Genomic DNA, 22749 nt, shown 5'->3' on the forward strand with positions numbered 1-22749 from the left:
CTTCATAGGATTGTTGCAAAGAAAAAAAAAAGTTTTATCAGTCTTAAATCGCCATGGAAATGTGAGTTGTCATCGTTTGATTGGGATCTGCGACGTGCCCAGGATCACACAGCTAGTCTGTGTCTGTGGCTGGATTTGAACTCAGGGTTTCCTTATTCCAGGTCCAATGGTCTCTCCATTGCACCTCAGTAGACCTTAGACTAATAACATAAATAACATAACATAATAAACTAATAAGCCTTAGCTCTGAGGCTATTGTATGGTTTTAATTAGAGCAAGTATGCAAATGTTTATTATTATTATTATTATTATTCAATTGCAGTTGCCATGTGAGCCTTGTTATTTAAAGATGACACTGGCTGATGCTGCCTCTTCACTCTTCTCTCCCCATTTATCAGTCCTAATATATATTCGGTACACTTGGGACACCTAAAATCAAAGTTTTAGCCCAGTTTGGAAAGATTACAGGTGTTCAATTAGACCTCATCATGACTCCCGATTGGAGTAAAGGGTTTAATGGGTGAAAGCCCTGAACCCAGAGTCTGGAAGACCTGAATTCAGGTCTTCCTCAGACATTTACTAACTGCATGGCTCTGGTAACCTCTTTCAACTTCAGTTTTGAGAGCAAGGGAGGGAGCAAAGGCGACCTGCACCCCTGCAAACTCAACTTCATTTTCTCATCTGTTAAGTGGAGATAATAGCATATGCCTCTCGTAGTTGTTGTAAATAAGATAATAATTGCAAAACTCTTAGCACAGTACCTAACACATAGTAGGAGCTATAGAAATGTTAGCATTCTGCACCTGTAGACCTTTGGGACCACAGAACCTGAGTCCATTGTCAGGCAGCTGGGCATTCCAGGAACTGGCACTACTGGCACAAGCAAAGCCCCCTACCTAAGGATGACCAGGATAGCCCATAGGTGATAGAAAAAAGTCTCCCAGATTCCGGGCTACTGAGTTTGCAGAGGTGCAGGTCCCCTTTGCTCCCTCCCTTGCTCTCAAAATAAAAATAGCAGGAGGGCAGCACTGCCAGCTCAGGGCTCCCCAACCCCCATCTCTGCTTCCTTGCCTGGGGTGCTAGGAACTCTAGATTGTCTCTCTCTCTCCCCAGGAGGATGGAAGATGTTGAAGGAGGAGGGAAATCTTGCCACACAAGCAAATTGATTTTTTTCTAGACTTTTATAAGATTATATAGAGTAAATTTGTTTGTCCTCTCCCCATTCTTCTCTGATACTCTGGAAATTAGATACTTGGAAGAAAAACTTGAGGGAGAGGCAGAAATGGGCTCTTCTAGCTAGCTGGGACCTTCAGAGGAGAGGGTTCTAGGAAACTCTTCCTTTCATACCTACATATTCTGTTCTACCTCCCTCAGGAGCACACATCACTCTAGGCTTACTGTTCTCTATGTGTGTGTGTGTGTGTGTGTGTGTGTGTGTGTGTGTGTGTGTGTCACATTTTTCTGCCCTGATTTGAAGGGGAGGAGAACCAACTTGGTGGTACTTGAGGCTAACTGAATGCCTAATAAGGCACTAAGCTTTTTAAATGTCTGTTGATATAAATAATTAATCCTCTTATATTGGCTCAGGCCAAATGAAGCATTGATTGGAAATGGTTTAAACTGAGGAATGGAGAGAGGAAATAGTGAGTAGTTTGGGGACTAGGGGGTGGAAGAAGAGGAAATAGAAGAGAAGAAAGGAAGAGGTCGGGTAATTTGAAAAGAAGAGAGTTTTAACTTCTCTCTGGGTTTGCCTTCATTTCTCAATATTTTTTCTCTTCCTCAGTGACTGCTTAATTACTCCTTACTCAGTATCAAATGAGATGATGTATGTGAAAACACTTTATAAACTATAAAACACCAACCCATACTAGTTGTTCTCATCATTATGATAACAACTAATATTCATCTGTTTATATGGAGCGGGGAAGGGCTCTGTTTTCACCTCTAAACAACAAGATGTCAAGGAGCTTTTATCCTTGGGATATATCCTATGTCCCTAGATGAGGACAGTGTAAATTGTTTGGGAGGAGGGGGAAGAAGAAAGAGGAGGGGAAATAAAGAGGGCAGAGAAGGGAAAAGCAGGAACGCGGGAAATTGAAGAGAAAACAAGGCTAAAGAAGAAGGAATTGGGTGTGATTTTAGGGTGAGCTGAGTGTGTCTCTGGAAGATTTAGACCTCTCCCCCCAGAGAGTTTAGGACTGAGTACCTCAAGGGATGAACCTCACCCATACCCTTCCCCAGAAATCTTAGGAACTACGAATTAGAGGACAAGTAGATAGGATAGAGCTCTGGAGTTATGAAGCCTTCAGTGCAGTTCCCTCAAACACTGACTAGCTGTGGGGCCATGGGTAAATCATTTAAGTTAACCTCTTTCAGGCTCAGTTTCTCATCTTTATAAATGTTAGTAACTTCCTGGAAGGGCTGTTAGGACAAAGTAAGATCATATACATTATTTTAAAATATTATATAAATATTAGCTACTATTATCAGCTATTAGCTGCTGCCCACTTCAGGGGGGCACTTACAGATTGTCATCAGCCACCTGTCCTAGTATTAGCTAGGAACGCTAACATTGGCAATTACACATTTGACTAGTAGAGCCCCAAACTCAGGCTGAAGACCCAAGAACATCTTCCTTCCACCTCACCTTCAGCCCCAAGTGCTTTAGTCATTTGTTGACTCCGTTTCCCAACTCAGGAGAGGAGAAACCAGCCTAGTTCTCTTCCTCAGGAAAGTGGAGATAAATATGGCAACTCAGCTTTTCCTATGAAGCATGAATAGTGAATTATTATTCATTCAACAGAAAGGAAGCCTTGAAGCCTATGTGCTCCTTGTGAGTGCTAATGAGGGCAGCAGAGGTCCCAGTCATACAATACACACAGAGAGATGTACACAGACACACAAATAAACATAGTGCTACTGCCCTCCCCAACAGGACCTGGCTTATGAGACCAGTTCTGGGGCTCAGAGCCTCTTGCCACACTCCCCCTTCACCCCAGGAAGCACTAATTGTGAGTCTGTCCCTGGATGACAGGCAACACAGAAAATCACTCGTTCCCTGTAGGGCCTCCTGCCAGGTATGGGGGAAACTGCTACACTGCCTGGGAACTAAGGGCTTATAGAATGGGGGCAGGAAAAGGGAAAGGAAAAATGAAAGACAAGTCAAAGCTGCCTCAGAGAGGGGGAAAGAGGGGTTGGCAGCCCAGCAAAGCTAGATTTGGGAAAGGGGCTAGGGTTGTGTCACCACCAAATCTACCTTCTGATCATCTCTGCTCCCCAATTACCCCAGATTCCATACCTCTACTTCCCACCTAGTATTCTCCAACCCTGATTATTCCCTCCTCCACTTCTCACTGCATGTCCCTTTAGGGAAAGAGAGTGGGCATAACAAGCAAAAGAGAAAATGATGAGGAAAGAGAGGATAATGGGAGAGAGAGTGAGGGAGAGAGAGAGAGATAAAAAAGAATCAGGGGTAGAGAGAAAGAGAGAACGATGAGAGAAAGAGAGAAGAGATGAAGAAAGAATGATAGTGAGAAAATGAGGGAGAGAGAGAAAGGGAGAATGATGAGAAAAGAAAATGATGGGGAAAGAGAACGAGAAGATAAAAAAAGAATGTGAAGGAAAGAGAGAGAGAGACAGAGAGACAGAGAGACAGAGAGACAGAGAGACAGAGAGAGAGTTTTTACATTGGATTAGGACAGAGGAGAGAACTAGACTGGAGAAAAGGAACATGACTAGAAATTAGAAAATAAAAATACTAGAAATTGGATTTAGATTGTATCAGGATTTAGCAGGGACTTTAGAGGTCATCTCCATTCAATCCCTTCATTTTTCAGATGAGGAAACTGAAGCCCAAAGGTTAGGTGACTTGTCCAAGGGTCACACAGGTGCTAAATGGCAGAACTAGGACTCAACCCAAGTTTTCAGACTCCAAAAGTATTCTTTTCCCTACATGTACTGCCATCCATCCTGCCCAAGCAACTTGTCCCTAGTCTACTGACCTAAGAAAGACAAGGGAGTCCAACAGTCTGGAAAAGAGACATGGACATGCAGCCCTCCTTCAATCTCACTCTCTGGCCTGGAAGCCAATCTTCCAGTCTTCCCTTCTCTAAATCTGTTTCTTCCTCCCCTTCTGTCCACCTCCCTGAGACGTGGGACACAGATCTCTAACAAGTAATATGCCAGAGTTTCCTAGCGCTGGGCAAGGGCTGTCTGGCCATTAAGTCTGATCATTAAATTAAAATAAGAATTGAAATGATTCATGAATAACTCATGAATAATAGCATGTTAGGAACCTCCTTAAGCTCTTGGGGAGAGATAGTGTGCTCTGTTGTTAAATCATAATTGTAATTATTAATTGTGCTCTTAATAGTTACCTAATATTAATTTGTGACTATAACATCTCAGTGCCTGTGTAGGTGTTCCCTTGTATTGCAGAGAAGTGGGCTGGTTTCTCTTGGGGCAGGGAGAACAAGGAGGTGGACAAGAAGAAAGCCAGGAAGAGAATATGAAACCAGGAAATGGCCCCCTCCTACGCAGGGCCCAAGAAAAAGAGAGAATAATAATAAAGCTTCTAGCTGACATTTATGTGGTGTTTTAAGGTTTGCAAAGTGCTTTTATATATATACACGATCTCCTTTCATGCCCGCAATGACCAGATGAGGTAGGTCATTAACCTCATTAGGACAGTGACACATACACAGAGGGCTGAAGTAATCTGCCCGAGGTCCTACAGCTAATAAATGGCTGAGGTAGGATTTGAGCCCAGCCTCCTTGTCCCCAGGTCCAGTATCCTATCCACTATATTGAGTCTGTCTCGACTGCCTTTTCCCCCTCTACTTGAGCCACCTTTCAGAGAGAGAAAGGCAAGGCAGAACAGTCAAGGGGAATAGCTGCTCTCCATCTTTACCCAAACAAAGAAATAAAAAAATGGGCTTAAGGGCAACCCAAGAGAGGTGGGTTAGGTCACTGATGAATGTACCTGACTAAAAGGTGCAAGTTCAGCAGTGGAGAAGCTAAACCACTGAAAGGTGTATCTCTTGGGGATGGGGATGGATTTGTAGAAGCTCTCAGGTTGGTATAAGTGCCCTCTTGCCCATTCCCAGAAACTCTGGGCTGGGGAGAGCCCTACTGATCCCTCCCAGAAGAACATGCTCCTAATCCATCCAGGCCAATGCTTACCTCTATGGGCCAAAGTAGGCCCCTTCCCACTTCCCCTTAAATCAATCCCCACCCAGAGAGGGATAATCTAGTCAATAAAGGTAGACTGAGGAGGGCAAGGACTTTCGAGGAGGCCAAGCATCCTTTCAGGAACTAAGAGATAGGACCTAGGAGCAAATTGAAGGGAAAGGAATAGAATAAGCATCTATACAGTACTTACTAAGTGCCAGGCACTGTGCTAAAGTGCTTTTACAATTATTATCTCATTTGATCTTCACAAGAACCCAGTGAAGGAGATACTATTCCCTCATTTCACATTTGAAGAAATTGAGGCTTTATTTTCTTTAGAGGGGAGGGTTGTATGTCTTTTTCTATAACATGGCAAACATAGAAATGTGTTTTTTATGATTACACATGTATAACCTATTTCAAATTGCTTATTCTCTCAGGGAGGGGGAAGAGAAAGGAGGAAAGATGAGAATTTGACACTCAAAATGTAAGAAAATAAATGCTGGGGGCAGTTAGGTAGCACAGTGGTAGGGCCCCAGGCCTGGAGGTCTCCACTATGCTTGAGGGGGTATTTATCTTTCAGGTGGGCCAAGAAGGGCCAAGTGATCAAGGACGAATCTGGGGATTCCTACGAGACCACTGTGGACCACACATACTTCTTCGAGCCCGTCTCCTGTGAGGTCACCAACGCATTGGGCAGCACCAACATCAGTCGCACAGTGGATGTCTACTGTGAGTGTCCCTGGACGAAGGCAAATTATTTGAGGGTGTTCCCTTATCTTATGATATTAGGAGTAACTTGAGGAGCAAGTCACAAATAAAATTACTAGAAGTTGTTTAGGCATAGTATTCTTTTTCTGGATAGATCCGGAATCTTACACTATAGACAGAACTGGCCACTTTAGTGGTATGATTGATTTTAAATCACATCATTTCATGAGGCCTTCTGAATTTGAATAGATCACTCCTACCAGACTAACACCTCAAGCTGCATTTGAATGTGATTTAACAAACATCTATTAAGGACCTACTCCTCAGGGACACCCCTATGCTCTGTGTTAGGAATACGAAATTAAAATAAGATGAGGCCCTGATCTCTGAGAACTTACAATTAGAGGGGAGGGGGGATAAGGTGGGCCCTGGGGAGGGGTCTAAGACAAGTAAGATAATCGTCCTATGAAGCAGCATGTGAGAAATTCTAGGTAGTGAAATCAGAGAAGACTTCATAGAGTGGCTCTTTGAATTAAATTAAAGCATTGTCTTCAGGAGACCCCAGTGAAAATGCGCCCTTCTAGCCCTCCAGATGGGTCCCTCGTACATCCCCTGAGCACAGACTGGGTCCAGATAGCCTTGTCTTCTTTCATGAGGCAATGACAGAGAGGGCCAGGGAGACAGCAGAAGGAAAGCCATGAGACAGGCTCAGCTTGGTTTGGGTTTTTTACCCCAAGACTGTCATTCCAGATAGACAAAGCAAGCAACAGCCACCCTAATGGGAAATGGTATGAGAAAGCCATTCCAGCTCCTCTCCAAATGCCTCCCCCAGTTCCTTATATTAAATGCTTGAAGTTCTACAACAACTAAAGCTTCAACCCTTTGGTTAGAGTCAACCAGACCCATCTCTTCTTCTCTTCCTCTGCATGCAGTTGGCCCTCGAATGACCTCTGAGCCTCAGTCGCTGCTGGTGGACCTGGGCTCTGATGCTGTCTTCAACTGTGCCTGGACAGGAAACCCATCACTGACCATCGTGTGGATGAAGCGTGGCTCGGGGGTGGTAGGTGTCTAGCCCTAGGAAGAAGAGGTGCCATTGTCCTCAAGGTTCCCTTCCTGCTGGGCCCACCTGGGGAGCTACTATTCTGCCTGCTCCCTCCCTGCAGGGGTTAAGGATGGGATGACGCTGAGCTCTCCATAAATTTACCTGGGGGAAAAGCAGTGCCAGTCAAAGGAAGAGGGATACAGAAAATGATAGAGGGAGCCTGAAGTAACTGAGCTGTCCCACCTGTGCATGGTGATAAGCATTACTAGGTTCTCCCATCTCCCAAAAGATCTTCCTCACCAAGGCACCAAAGTGCCTGAGATTCCCACCATTCACAGCCATTCCATGGGGTTGAGCATTACTCTCTCTCTCTCCTGGCTTCTTTTAAAATTTAAATACCCTCTGAGAAGGGTAATCAAACATATGTGAATAAGCTGACCAGTCCTTTGCTCCAATAGAATGAACAGAATGAGAACCCAAGGTTGGAGTGGGGGAATGGAGGAAGATCCAGAGGCTAAAAGAAAGGAACAAACGTTGGGGTGGGGGGCACAGCAGGGAAGTCAAATTCCAACTAGGTCAGCTCCTAGTTCCCAGGTAAGGAGGGACAATTGCAAGGAAAAGCCAGGACACAGATATGGAGAACTCAGGGTTCAACTCTGAATTCCATGACTCCTAAATGCCCCCATCACCACCACACTTACACACATACATACACCCCTAGCTAGATTTGGAGTTAGTGGACAGAGGGTCAAATCCCAGTTTTACTACTACTTCATGCCTTTGGGCAATTCATTTAATTTTTCTGGGTTTACGTTACTCATCTGCAAAATAAGGAAGCTGGATTAGGTTATTGTTAAAAGTCCCTTCCTGCTCTGCCTCCCATGAAACCTGCCATCGATGGAATCTCTTTTTCCTGCACAGATCTCAGATGCCTCGTTTTTGTTTTGTTTTGTCTTGAGAAAACTGAGGCTAAGTTTTCCAAAATAAAATGAAAGCACCCGCCCTTTCCTCTGCTCCCCTCAGATACTCTATGGGACTCACAGCTGTGTCAGTCTCCACCATCCCTAGAGCTAGAGGGCAGAGCAGCTTTTTCCTTCTCCTGGTACCTGACCTTCTCTGTCCTCTCCCAGGTCTTGAGCAACGAGAATACTCTGACTCTGAAAACCGTCCGACAAGAAGATGCTGGCAAATACGTGTGCCGAGCTGTTGTTCCCCGAGTAGGGGCCGGGGAGAGAGAGGTTTCGCTGACCGTCAATGGTAACATCCCCAGTCCCATTTCCTGGAGGGCTGGTAGCAAGGGAGGGGATAGAATCTAAAGAGCATACTTAGCCCACATCGGGGTTTATGGAAGCCCCATGAAAGCCACATCCTCTCAATACGTCCCATTTTTATCTCTAAACAAATCATCTCTAAACAAAGCAGGTGCCATCATCCCAGTTCCCTAACCCAATTGGGTGGAGCCCTGATATCCTTCTTAAATTTATGCTAAGAGGAGTCCAACCCCAAGACTGGGGCTAGGAAAGGAGTATTGGACAAATAGAAGGGTCAAGATGAGGGAAGATTAGCCCTGAGCAGCCTTTCTTAGCCTGGATGATGGAGGAAGGAAGATGATTGGACAAATGGGATTTGACCCAGGCCAGGCAAGATCAGGATTATACATTAATACAATAAATGAATGCAAAAACATTTATAAAGTGCTATCTATTTGCCAAACACTGTCCTAAGAGATCTCTCTCCCAAAAGGCTCTTAAAGAAGGTGAGATTTAAATCGTGGCAAGATGTAGATGGGAGAGAGGAAGAGAATTCCAGGAGTGAAGGACAACCTGGGAAAAAGTCTTGGAGTCAGGAGATAAAAAAAATCATGTGTAAGGAGCAGCAAGTAGGCCAGTGTCATTGGATCATAGAATATTCAGAGGAGAGTAAAATCAATCAATCAACATTTGTTAAGTGCCTAGTATGTGCCAGGCACTGTACTAAACACTGAGATACCAAAAAGAGGAAAAAGATAGTCCCTGGTCTCAAGGAGCTGATAATCTATGTCTAAAATGTAAGAAAAGGGGGCAGCTGGGTGGCTTAGTGGATTGAGAGTCAGGCCCAGAGATTGGAGGTCCTGGGTTCAAATCTGGCCTCAGACACTTCCCAGCTGTGTGACCCTGAGCAAATCACTTAACCCCAATTGCCTAGCCCTTATCGCTCTTCTGCCTTAGAACCAATACCCAGTATTAATTCTAAGACAGAAGGTGAGGGTTAAGAAGAGAAAAGAAAAGGAAAGAAAAGAAAAGAAAAGTCAAGAAAAGACAAGAAAAGAAGTAAAAGAAAATGTAAGAAAATGCAAAGATAAGAAGGGAACAAGTTGTCAAGGACCTTAAAAGGCCAACAGAGAGTTTTATATTTGATCCTGAAGGTGATAGGAAGCCATTAAAATTTATTAAGGTGGGGAATCAGACCTACCTTAGGAAGACCACATGAGTACCTGAATGGAGGAGGGACTGAAATGAGGAAAGACTCAGATCAAGAAGGGGAAGGGGGACAATGCAGAAGTTCCAGAGATAAAAAAGCTAAAATTTCCAGGGCATGATCTCCAAGAGTGGTCAGAAATTAATAACAGGATGATTGGGAGGTACTTACATAGTCTGAGACAATATGAAACACACCCCAAAAGTAGGATTCATGGGAAGCCCTTGGAATCAGGAGACCAAATCCTGAGCAAATAACTAAAAAGTAATAATAGCTAATGGCTAGCATCTTCATAGCACTTTAAGGTTTGTGAAGCACTTTATATCCGTTATCTCATTTGATCTCTTCTAAGCTCAATTTCTTCATCTATAAAATGGAGATTTTGATGCTTTATAGTACCTACCTCTGAGGATCATGAGGAAAAATCTTTGAAGAACACATAAGCATTATAAATTCTAAATGTTACTGCTGTTGTGATTATTGTCCCTTTGCTTCTTTTAAGCCCTTATTCACATTGTTCCCAATCTATGCCTGATATTTCTCACTCCATCCTGTCTCCACTGTGGTGCCATAGGGCAGAGGCATTGAGCTGATGCCCAGAAATAGGACAGAGATGGGCCACCTTCCCATGCCCCTGCTGTCCTGACACAAGGCTCTTTAGCAGTCACTGGACACTGTCCACTGGCAGCTGCCATCTCCTCGGCCACCTTGGCTAGGGGCTCTTACTGAAGTACTCTGGGTCTGTTCAACCAGTCTGATGAATCACCCAATGATTCAGGGTCACTGAATGCCCCCAGACTGAATATCCCCATGATTATTCTGCTCCAGGAGCGAGTCTATCTGGGCCAAGAACCTCCTGGTCCCACCTGTCCCAGTCAGGGTCCGGAGCTTGCAGCCTTTTCTAGTGTCCCCAGGATGCCACCAATAAACTGGCACTTCAGGGCTAAAAATAACAGCATCTGATCACGCCTCCGTTTATATCCATGGCAACAGAGGCTGGAGTCTTTTCCTGCCCGTAAGCTGTCTGACACTTTGCTCAGCCATCACCCTGCTGCCACCTCTAGGGAGAAGGAAGCGGTCCTGAGCTCTGTACAGATAGTGCTATTCAGGCACCGATGGCCACAGAACCATGGACCATCTGATTTAGAAGGGGCCTTAGAGTCCATGGGATCCAACTCCTATCCTCATGGATGAATTTCTTTCACAACATCCTAGACAAGTGGTCATCTAGCCTTAGCTTAAATACTGCTAGCAATGCAGAACTGAACTCACTTCTCAGCCTGTGCCAGGCTGAGGGTTAAAAAGTTCTTTCATATTATCTGAAATCTGTCTCCTTATCATTTTCATCCACTAGAAGAGCCAGAGAGAGAGAGATGAAGAGGAGAATAATGAGAAGGATGAAGACAGATGAGATAATATAGGTAGGAAAAGATAGGAGAGAGAGAAAAGAGATAGAGATAGGTAAAAAATAGGATAGATAAGACACAAGTGGATAGATAGAAAGATGGAGAGAGAAAGAGAGACAGACAGATATAGATAGATAGATAGATAGATAGATAGATAGATAGATAGATAGATAGATAGATGATAGATAGAGATATAGATGGATAGATAGACAGACAGACAGACAGATAGATAGATAGATAGATAGATAGATAGATAGATAGATAGATAGATAAACAGAGAGAGAGAGAGAGAGAGAGAGAGAGAGAGAGAGAAAGCTTGACTTTCTCCTTTGGAGCCTAGAAAAAGAAATCTAATCCCTCTTTCATGCTTTCATGTGATAATCTTCCAAATACTTGAAAACCATTATCATGCTCTAGCTCCATTTCTTTCAAATAGCTCTCATAGGACAGTTTCCAGGCTCCTCACCATTCCAGCCTCCAGCTTCTTGTCTATGTTCTTCCTAAAATGTGGCATTCCTGGTGTGTATTCTGAACAGTGTAGAGCATAGCAGGACTCTTCCTCTCTCTTGTCCTGAACATTCTACTTCTGTTAATGTTGCCTAAAATCAAATGAGGGGCAATGATATATCCTGTAAATTCACTGGCTTTATCCCCCAGACTGGTATTTTAAGTGCTAACTGGATACAAAAAGAGGCAAAAGTCCCTGCCCTCAAGGAGCTAATAATCTGTCGAAGGAGATAATATACAAGTATTTATATATAAAGCTAGCTATCTGATGAATAACTAGGAAAAATTAACAGATGAAAAGCTCTGTAATTAAGAGGGATTGTAAAAAAATATAGAGATTTTCATTGGGGTTTAAAAGGAAACCAATGGCCATCAGTACCCTGAAACCAATGGCTTTCAGTACCATGGACAGGAATTGTCCAGTTTCCTGGAGTGCTGGTGAGGAAGACACTCCACCTGTGCCCTTCTGGCCATAAGAGGCTTCTAGAGCTCAGAGATCCTGCCTCGGTTCCACATCAGAATGGAATTCCTGTTCTTAATGAGAACTTCACTTATCTCCTTCCTCTCTTCCTCACCCACCTTGGAGTCAGTCTCCATCATAAACTCTCCAATATTTTTTCCCTTAGTTACAAGCTGCTCATAGAAATGCAAATCTGTTTTAATTAAAGGGGCTAATAAACAACAATTACGTTTGCAGCACTTTTTTGTTTTGTTCCCAGTATAATTTACTATTCTCTGTACCCCTCTTCCCAGCCTTCTTTGCTCCATTTTATGAGAAAAGAGCTCCCCATCCTCCACCCCAGGGGTGATACAGAAGCAGACAGAGAAGACTCCATCCCAGCTACTACCCTGACACAGAATTCCCATGGAGTACTATATAGACCAAGTACATACTTTAAAGGCTTCAATGACCCTAGTTTTCTATTCCCAGATGGAATTGAGAGGGGGGAAATAAGGGACCTAAAAGAACAGAAGACTTCTACTCCCTGGAGTGGGTCACTTGTACCCCAAAACCAATTGGCACTTTCTAATAACTTCATTCCCATCCCACTTCTCCTCCATCTCCCATATCTATTCTAATCTCCCTCTGAAAATGAATTGCTCTCCTGAGACCTAAGATACACCCCATTTCCACGTCTTCCCAAAGAAAGGCAGCATGATGTGGTGGAAAGAACATTGATTTGAAAATCAGAAGACCACCTAGCCTCTCTGGGACTCATTTTCCCCATCTGAGGAATAAGGGGATTTGACTAGGTGATCCCTAAGACTCTAAAGGGTTGCCATGTGGAAGAGGAACAAATACAAAATGCTATTTGGTATTCAAATTCTAGCCTAGCCCCCTCCTATCTTTCCAAGCTCCTTACACCTTACTACCTACTATGTTGTATAATCTTTGATCCCATAACACTAGTCTTCTGGCTGTTTTATGAACAAGATACCCCATCTCTTGATTCCAGGCATCCACGCATAGAACATTCTCTCTCCTCCAATGGGACTAATGAATTCCTGGCTTTCTCTAGTTCCCAACTAGAATCCACCTTCTACAGGAAGTCTTCACTGCCTCTCTTTAATTCTAGTGCCTTTGTTCTGTTATTTCCTATTTATCCTATATATAGCTTGCTTTTTATATATTTGTTTGCATGTTGTCTCCCCCCATTAGATTAAAAGTTCCTTGAGGGCAGAGACTGTCTTTTGCCTCTTTTTGTGTCCAACTCTTAGCACAGTGACTGGCACCTAGTAAGTGCTTCATAAATGCTTGTTGATTCATTTGATTAAAGAGAGATAGACTTCTTCTACATGGCCCCACAGAGCAAAACTAGGAGCAATAGATAGAAGTTGAAGAGAAAGAAATTTAAGCTCGAGGCAGTATACTATAGCAGAGAGAACCTTATAACCTGGAAGACCTGAGTTCAAGTCCCATCTCTGATACATTCTTTTCATGTGACCCTGGTTAAGTCATTAAGCCTCTAAGTGCTCTAAGCAACTCTAATACTTTCATAAAACATACTGGCCTGTTTTGGTAAAGGGAGTTTCCTCATATGCCAGTGAAATAAAAAGTCCAGTCCCTAACCCTATAAAGAAAAGCTTCCTAGCAATCTAAGCCATCCAAAAGTATACTGGCCTGCTTCAGGGCAGAAGATCCCCTTGACCAACGGTCTTCAAGCAAAAGGTAAATTTTTTGCAGGTCCAATCTGGACTTCTGAGTTCCCTTCCAACTCTTGAGTTTTTGTGGTTGCTTTCCACCTCCAAATTCCATCTAACTCTAAAACAAGGTCTGCTCAAACCAACCTATCTCTTCCCTTAAGACTGGTGGCTTCTGATTGTTTTTCCAGCCAAGAGCACCTTGACTCAATTCAGTAAATATCTCTTACTTCTGTATCAGGTTCTGTCTTAGGTACTGGGAGATATAAAGACATAAAATGAAAAGCAGCCTCTGCCTTGTCAAGAAACCCAGTTTCTCCTTAGGTAACTCTGATTCATTAGGAAGGAGCCTTGGGGAGTGATCCTTATCCACCAGGTGGGGTGCGCCAGCCCTGGCATGTGTGTGTGGCAACCTTACCTACCTAGAAAGTGCCAGATTCACACAGAGAATTGTGTTCTGAAAGTCTGTGTGTCAGTGCAGGAGAATTTGGAATGTATTTGCCCAGGACACTATCTATATAATAGCAATGTTATAAATGGTGATTCATTTCCCAAGCTAGCTCACAAATCTTCCTTGACCCATAACGTATCGGAGATACCTGTAGAACCTAATCTTTATTTATAATTTGTTTCGGAGGATAAGCTCATTCCAAGGTCCAACTTAGGACTCTCAGCAATGGAGACAGACTTTCTCTTTCCCTTACTCTTGCCCTGGCACCCAGATCTGGAGAAAGTGTGAGTCCCAAGCTTTTAGGAAGGGATCCCAGCAGGAGAGGGAAATCCCCCAAGAACATAGCAACTGAGAAGCAATAACCCCAGAGAAAATGGTCAGCAAAGGGGAGATCCTATACCACTCCCACAAGGAGGCAGTCCCCAGCTAGGGCAGCCCCTTTCTGAATTAGATAACATTTGGACATCAGGTATTCATGAGCCTGAAACTCATTATGAAGCCAAAATGAATTACTCATTAGCCAGTATACAAAATGCCTCAATAATATGCAGTAAAAGGAGATATCTGGGCAATAAACATCTTCAAGTTTTCAAAGGCTATTAGAGAATCATCTTAGCTGCTTCTCCCCATCTCCACTGCACTCAGAACTGGAAGTTAATAGGTTTATCCTGAAACATGAAAGACTTGCATAAAGTCTAAGGAAGAACTCCCTCTCAGGAAATATTGTTGCCTGGGTGGCCTTTTCAAGCACCCTTTGTACTGCATTTCTGTGGAAACATGAAGAAGAAAACAGAAGAGACACATATGAAACAGAAGCCTGGACCCAGCAGGAGGAATGCTTGAGTGATTTTAGCAGCTAGAGTTGGGTGGGATAAGGCCAAAGGCAGAATTACTTCCCATTGCCTGTGCTTGATGCAGCTAAGCTGCACAGTTAGTAAAGTACTGGATTTGGAGTCAAGAACATCTGAATTCAAATCTGGCCTTAGATACTACCTGTATGACCCTGGGCAAGCCACATAATCCTGCCTGCCTCAGTTTCTTCATCTGTAAATGTGGGGACAATAAGAGCACTGGTTGCTTTAAGGATAAAACAGGATAATATTTGCAAACCTTAAAATGCTATATAAATGCTGGCTATTTTTTAGATAAAGATAGATTCTTTTTTTAAAACCTTTACCTTCCATCTTAGAATTAATACTGGGTATTAGTTCTAAGGCAGAAGAATGGTAAAAACTAGGCAATGGGGGTTAAGTGACTTGCCCAGGGTCACACAGCTATGAAGTGTCTGAGGCCAGATTTGAACCCAGGACCTCTCATCTCTGGGCCTGGCTCTCAATCCACTGACAACCCAGCTGCCCCAATGATAAATTCTTAATATTTGGAAGCAATATTATATGTGGAGGAAATCATCAGAAGGCCTGAGTTCAAATCCTGACTCTACCACTTATTTGCTATGTGCCAGGGCAAGTCACTTTAACCACTAAGCCTCAGTGTCCTCATCTACAAAATGGAAATAATAATGCAGGCACTACCTCACAAGACTGTTACTTAAGGGAATTTTTTTAATTTAATTCATTTTAATTTAATTTTTTATTCTTTATTTAATTAATTAATTTTTATTTAAAGCACTGTACCTCCAGAGAAAGAACTAATGGAGTCTGAATGCAGACCAAAACACTATATTTCACTTTATTTCTTCTCTTTTATTTGTTCAAGTTCTCTTTCTTAAAAGGACTAAAATGGAAAAAGATATTTTATACTATTATACATGTAAAATCTATATTAGATTGCTTGCTGTCTTGAGGAGGGAATAAGAGAGAGGGGAAAGGTGAGAATCTGGCTTAAACTTAAAGATAATTAAGGTTAAAAATGTTTTTTCATGTAACTGAGGAAAAATAAAATATTAGTAAACAAGAACAAAATAAAGCACTAGATGAATATTATGGTTATCCACAGGGGACCATTTGGGTGGAGTTGGAAGCCCAAATGCCCCACTATCACCACCAGTCCTGGTTGTCAGGGTGATCTGGCAGGATCCTTGGTGGTTGGGCATCTGCGGGTCCATCAGCTCTCCTCCATCCTCTTCTAAGCAGCAGTTTCCAAGGAGAGGATGTTGTTTGTGTTAGGCAAGGGCTCCCTCTGCTGCCTATCTTTTAGAATGGCATTAACTGAAGGGGCTGGACCACAAGAGAGACAACATGAGGAGCAATGATGGTTAACAGTGAGAATACAGTGACCATAGTGAGTAAAGAGCAGACTTCAGAGCCCAGATGATGTGGGTTCAAGTCCCACCTTTGGCACATGCTGGCCAGGCTGTGTGACCCCGGATTTAAGCTGTCAGTGCCCAAAGACTAAGTTTCAGAACCATTTTAGAGAGATATTGGCTCTTCTCAAAGAACCAGACAAATAAACACAATTGACTTCCTTCCCTGACTGTTCTTTTCTTCTACAATTCCTGCTGCCATATGTTCATCTCCAAATCTCTAAAGGGCTCCATTCTGGGAATTTGTAGAGCCAGGGATTGTGAAGAAGGAAGACACTGGAGGTGCTTTCCTGACATGTGTTGGTATGTCTTCCCACAGGACCCCCCATCATCTCTAGCACCCAGACTCAGCATGCCTTGCATGGCGAGAAAGGGCAGATCAAGTGTTTTATCCGGAGCACCCCTCCACCAGACCGAATTGTGAGTAAACTTGGCTCCTTTCTCCCTGGCCATTCCAGATGGAAACACAAAAACACACACAGGGAGAACTAGGGAAAGGGACTGGACCAGGAGCGAGCACCATTAAATCCACACATATTTATCAAGTGCCTACTAGGAGCTAAGCCCTGGGCATAGATTAAAAGGCAAAAAAAATTACAATCGACCTTACCCTTAAGAAGCTTATATTCAATCAAGAAATTCTGGTTCAAGATTTATTCCTAACTAGCTGGGTGACATGTCAATTAAGGTCTCTCAACTTGAGTCTCCTATAAATCTGCCTTATTTCAGAGAGTTGTCATTAAGATAAATTGAGACACATAATCCCTAATGTATGAAAGGCTTGGTCAGTTCTTTCCAGCTCAGAAGGCATTTTCCCAGAGAAAAAAATGGGGAATTATAAGCAATAGTTTGATGACCCATAAAATCCTTTTTCACCCAGAATACAGTGAAGGGGTTCTTAAACCAGAGTTTCTGGACTCTGTAAAGATTTTGGGAGTGTATATTTTGGGAGGAAAGTACATCTTTATTTTCATTAACCTCTGACTGAAATTTGGCATTTCTTTCAATTGTTTAAAAACATCATTCTTTTGCTTTTCAACTCTGAGAGGGGGAGAGAAGAATGTAGGGAGACAACATGAATCATAAAACTTTGGGAAAGTCATGTGTAAATTTGTGATTGGAACAAAATAAAGATAAAATTAAAAACAAATAAAAGCATCATTCTGGGGACAGGTGAGTGAGCCAATCGTGGAGTTAGGAAGACCTGGGTTTAAATCTGGCCTCACACCCTTCCTAGCTATGTGACCCTGGGCAAGTCACTTAATCCTAATTACCTTTCCTTACTTTCTGCTCTTCTGCTGTGGAACTGATACTTAGTATCAATTCTAAGACAGAAGGAAAGGGTTTAAAAAATAAACAAAATTAAAAAGCATCATTCTGAAAGGGAGTTGATAAGCTTCCCCAGCCCATGTCCATAACAAACTTTTTTTTTAAAGGTTAAGGACCTTCCCCCAAGCATTTGTAAATACTCCAAGGAGCAATTTTTGTCACCGTATTAAGCCTCTGTCCAAATTGTAACCCCTTTTACACCTCAACAGTTAATCTCTGTGACTTGCTATGATTAAAAAATTTGAGTGTTCCTCCTGGTTCTGGGCCTCTCAGAACTTAGTTAATGTGGTCCTTGGAGGACAGCCATACGGTCCAACACTGGACCCGCTTAGCAGGCTTGACCAAGAAAGGTGATCTCCACAGCAAATTAAATATGTGGGCTCCCAGAGCTGGGGCTGCTGGAGCCTTGTTCATCTAGTTCCTTTATCAGGATTTGCAGGAAATGGAGGGAAAGGTGTGTGAAGGTGTTATTTATAAAAGTAAACACTGTATTGCTGGTACAGCTACCGAAACCAAAGGATATCCATGGGTGGGAGAAGCCAGAGGATTATTTCAGAGGGTTGACAAATCCTCTCGTGCATCTGGAGCTGTGATTTTGGTCTTTATGTAGCTACAAAGAACTTTAAAGCCCTGCTGAATGGTAGGTACTAGCTTTTGTCATCGTATAAAGTTTTCTTCAATCGATGGGTACTAATAGTACAAGAACTGTCGTGTAGGGAGAGCCACTGGGATGGTGGAAAGATAACTAGGCTCCAGGTTCTAGGTCAAATCCGGCACTCGTTAGCTTCGCAGCCTCGAACAAGTCATTTAACCTCTGTGCCTCGTCTCCCTTAGGAGTACAATGAAGGGACTAGATACGGGGTTTGTAACTATTTCAATTTAATTTTCATTTCTAACCCTAATCATTTTATTTTATGCACTTGAAAATAATATTCTAATACAAAAATGGGTTCAAGTGGTAAATACATGTATAATCCAATGGAATTGCTTGACCACTCCAGGGGAGGGGAAGAATGAGAGGAGAAAACATGAATCATGTAACCACAGAAAAAAATGTTTAAATAAAAAAATGATAAATAATATTCTGAGAAGGAGGTCTATAGGCTGCCGTAGGGATTCATGGCACAGACAAAAAGGTCAAGAACATCTGGCCAGGGGCAGCTGGGTAGCTCAGTGGACTGAGAGTCAGGCCTAGAGATGGGAGGTCCTAGGTTCAAATCTGGCCTCAGACACTTCCCAGCTGTGTGACCCTGGGCAAGTCACTTGACCCCTATTGCCTACCCTTACCATTCTTCCACCTAGGAGCCAATACACAGAAGTTAAGGGTTTAAAAAAAAAATGAACATCTGGCCAGCTGATGGCTTACATCCTTTCCAGCTGTAACCCTCCATGATCCTGGACACTCATACTAGTAAGCACATACCCTCCCTATTCTTGCACACATATTCAGACACATACCAGAATCCAAGCACTGAATGGCAAAACTTGTACACCTTCAAATTCTACATACGCACATACTTATTTATTCCTCCATTCTTTAGGGCTCCTAATCACTCATCTCGATGCCATCACACAATATCTTCTATGTGCAGGTCTATATAAATTCATTTTTTTTAATTTAATTTATTTTTATTTTTTAGGAAAATTTTCCATGGTTACATGATTTATGTTCTTACTTTCCCCTTTACCCCCCAACCTCCCCCCCATAGTCAAAGTGCATATATAAAGTCATTTTTTAAAATTCATATATTAAAAAACTCAGGAAACTTGGTGTGATGGCTTCAGATCATTTCAGAATTAGGGGACTTGATTTCAAATTCAAACTGTCATTTTTTATCAGTGTGACCTTGGATAAGTCACTTGACAATTCTTGGCCTTAGTTTCCCCATCGGTACAAGCAAGGGCTTGCCTTTCTAGATCTCTGATGCAATGGGACCTCTACACACACAGCAGACATGGGTTCCCATTCCGTGCCCTCTGAAAGATGGCATTTACCCAGAGAGCTATGCAGGATGAGTGTTTATGGATGAGGACCCACTCGTGTGGGTTGTGTGATGCTGGCATGTGCCCATGTTTGGGTAAGCTCTGCCCCTCTAGATGGAGGCTTCTCATGAAGTCGGGTGGGTTCCCCAAAGCAGACGGGACAGACGACGAGGAGCTTAGGCAGCTGCTGCTCCCTCCACGACCTGCCTGACATGGCATCTGTGACTCCTCCTGATCTTCTCCCCCCTTCCTAGGCCTGGTCCTGGAAGGAGAACGTCCTAGAGTCGGGGACCTCAGGCCGCTACACGGTGGAGACCGTCAGCACTGAAGAAGGGGTCATCTCCACACTGACCATCAGCAACATCGTTCGGGCCGACTTCCAGACCATCTATAATTGCACGGCCTGGAATAGCTTTGGCTCCGACACGGAGATAATACGACTCAAGGAGCAAGGTGGGAGCTCTAAGGAAGCTGATGAGGGGGAGCGGAGAATCTGGGTCCCTGAATCGGGGCTGGGGAGGGAAGCCTGATGGGAAACTGGAACACCGAAGGAAAAATTCTACCCGTTTGGGGGAGAGAGATAGGGAGGGGAAATCACCGAATGTAGAATAATTTGACAAAAGTAGAGGCTTTGGGTCATAGCGAATGGCAAGATAACAGGCTCAAGTTCTTTTCTTAATTTTCACTTATGTCCTTGGGCACGACTATTTGCCAACTTTGCAGGACTGAGAATCAACTTCCTCAAAGCAGATCAAGCAGAAGCCAAATAGTAGCAACGATGAATGGCTTGGATGGCTACTGTGCCTTCTCCCTTTTTTACAAAGGTCCCCAGTCAAATACCCCATTGCCATGGTGGGTGGTTCTATGCTGGAGGGGAGCCATTTGGGGGCTAGAAGTGTCCACTAGAGGGCAGAGGGGGCATTGGTATGATGGAGATACTGGTTCTGCCTTCAAGAAAGAAAACAGGGAAGAAAGTCCGGCTCAGTGAGAGTTCCCAGAGGATGTCCAACCCAGGGAAAATGAGCAGGAAGAACCCTTCTCTCTAAAGGCTACCTGAAGATTGCCAGGGAATTAGACGTGCCAGCTGGAAGAACCGAGGGGTTGTGCTGGATGGGTGGGTAGAGGGCAGCCAGGCTAGAAGAAATGTTAGAAGAAGAGTCCCCACTCCCCATTTGTGACCCATATGTCTAAGCTCTGGGACTAGAAAGACTACAGAGGCAGCTGCGGTGAGCTCTCCAGTGATACGGGGACAGGAAAGACCTCCACGTTGGGTGTCTGCTATCTCTGAGATGCCCAGGCAGTGCCAGGGTCTACGTGACTCCTGACTAAGAGCTGAAGCCAAACTTCAGAGTGAGTGGCTTCTTCCAGAGGCCAGTCAGGGATGTGGCCAGAGATGGGCACTCAGAAAAAAAAAAAAAGCAGCATGCCCAGAACTGCTTCTAGGCACCAGAAGGCAGGGAGCGAGATGCCCAGAGATCATCTGGACTCTGTTTCCACCAACCAGGCCCAGCTAATCCCTTAGAGGAGAGGTCAGAGAGGTCATTGGACCCTTTCCAGAGTTTCAAGCTATAATGGTTCTCTCCCACTCAAAAAAGTTCAGGATTCTCCTTTCCTGTCCTAGAGACTGTCCAGGCTTGAATGAGCTGGCCTTGGCTACTTTGGAAGAGTGATATCGGGTACAGAAGGCAGAGTAGTCGAGGTTAGACTATGGCCATTTCCACCACTCTGCCCAGCTCTGGGCACCCAGACCCTAAGGGATGAGGAGCCTGAGCGAGGTTCCTCGGACACTCAGTGCCATCATGCTTGTCTCCTGGCATCCATCCTCCTAATGGTAGTTCTAGTTTACATGATTATCGGCACCTAATTTGCATGGCCTCATCCACATGTCATCCCAAAGCCCTTAGCCTCTTCCCGCGTGTGCCCTCGATGTCCGGTCCTCGCTTCTCTCCCCTCCGTAGCCTCTGCCCCAGTGTCCCCAGCTTTTCTCACCCCCCACCACCACCTCGTTCCCCTTTGCTGTCTCTAACTCTGACTGAATAAATCCTAAGTTTGACTCCGCAGGGCTGAGCCTGTTGGGTGGTCTCAGGGCTATTCTTAGGAAGACAGTTCCCTTCCAGCATTCACCCCGGTCTTCCCAGCTAACTTGCCCCTCACCCGGCCCAGCTGTGGACACTTGCTTTATTTCCAAACAGGTACGGAAATGAAGTCGGGAGCTGGGCTGGAAGCAGGTATGAAAGGAGCTACCCAGGGGAGGGGAGGGAAGGGCCCCGTTGGCTAGGTGGGGAGGAAGCCCAGGAGGAGATGGAGGCCTCCGAAGGCCCCAAACTGACTGCCCCTACATTTTAGAGAGGACTGTGCAACTTGTACCAAGGGAGCAGGACTGGAGGCTCTCCTGGGAGCCTCCTTCTAATCCCCAACAGGGGTCAGAACAGGGACCCCAAGAACCTGATCTTGTCCATGCCTGGGAGCAGGCCTGCCTCTTGAGTTGTACCCACTGCCTGCACCCCCTACAGGGCCTGCTCCTGCTCTGACCATACCCTGTAGCTCCTTGGGCACCCTGTGTGCCCCTGGGTATCACTCCCCTTGCCCCGGCCCTCTCTCAGTCACTGGACTCCCAGAAGGCCTCTGACTTCTTACAGCTGGCAGCCACTTGCCTTTCACTTGCTGGGATGCTCAGAGTCCTGCCATCTCCACCTCTGATGTCTGTTGAGCATCCGTGCCCTATTACCTGATATTTAGAACCTTATTATTTAGGTCACTGGGCAGTGCCCATCTCCCCTGGCACTCAGGCACCAACTCGGCACAAAACTTCCCATGCTTGGATGGGTTCTGTCCTAGTGCCATGCAAGAACAAGAGGAGAGAGGCATAGAAGGTAGAAGCTTGGTACAAAACCTAAAGAGGAAATCAGAGCCCTGACACATCCTCTCTGCTGATCCTGACAACTCCCTTACCCCAAAAATACCCTGCCAGACTCCGCAGGACATGGGGACATGCTGGCTTCTCCAGTGACCATGTATGTGAAGTTTGAACCTCCTTGGACCCTATCTTTACCTTCTTGCACTTAATAATAATATTCAGTGATTTCTAGTTTAAGAAGCCCATATTTGCAGGATCCATTTAATCTTTACAACACTGAAAATCAGGTAGGACAAGCATCAGTCCCTCTTTAGGTAAGGAAACAGGCTCAGAGGATCTTAAGTGACTTGCCCAATGTTGAATCAGTCTGATTTTCAAACCTGTTTCTTCTGACCAAAATCCAGGCCTGTTTCCAGTGTCTGCCTAGTAAAT

General features: G+C 44.2%; 1 protein-coding gene across 1 annotated transcript in view; it reads left to right on the forward strand.

The window, feature by feature from the left end:
- Positions 1 to 22749, forward strand: part of KIRREL3 (kirre like nephrin family adhesion molecule 3) — a 208830-nt gene that overhangs the window by 177636 nt on the left and 8445 nt on the right. Inside the window, exons 8-13 of the mRNA XM_044668979.1 lie at positions 5753 to 5901; positions 6813 to 6940; positions 8053 to 8179; positions 16468 to 16568; positions 19715 to 19913; positions 21653 to 21688. Coding sequence (XP_044524914.1) covers positions 5753 to 5901; positions 6813 to 6940; positions 8053 to 8179; positions 16468 to 16568; positions 19715 to 19913; positions 21653 to 21688 — 740 coding nt within the window. The remainder of the gene's footprint in view (positions 1 to 5752; positions 5902 to 6812; positions 6941 to 8052; positions 8180 to 16467; positions 16569 to 19714; positions 19914 to 21652; positions 21689 to 22749) is intronic.

This window comes from Gracilinanus agilis, chromosome 3, assembly GCF_016433145.1.
Source record: "Gracilinanus agilis isolate LMUSP501 chromosome 3, AgileGrace, whole genome shotgun sequence".
Classification (NCBI taxonomy): Eukaryota; Metazoa; Chordata; class Mammalia; order Didelphimorphia; family Didelphidae; genus Gracilinanus; species Gracilinanus agilis.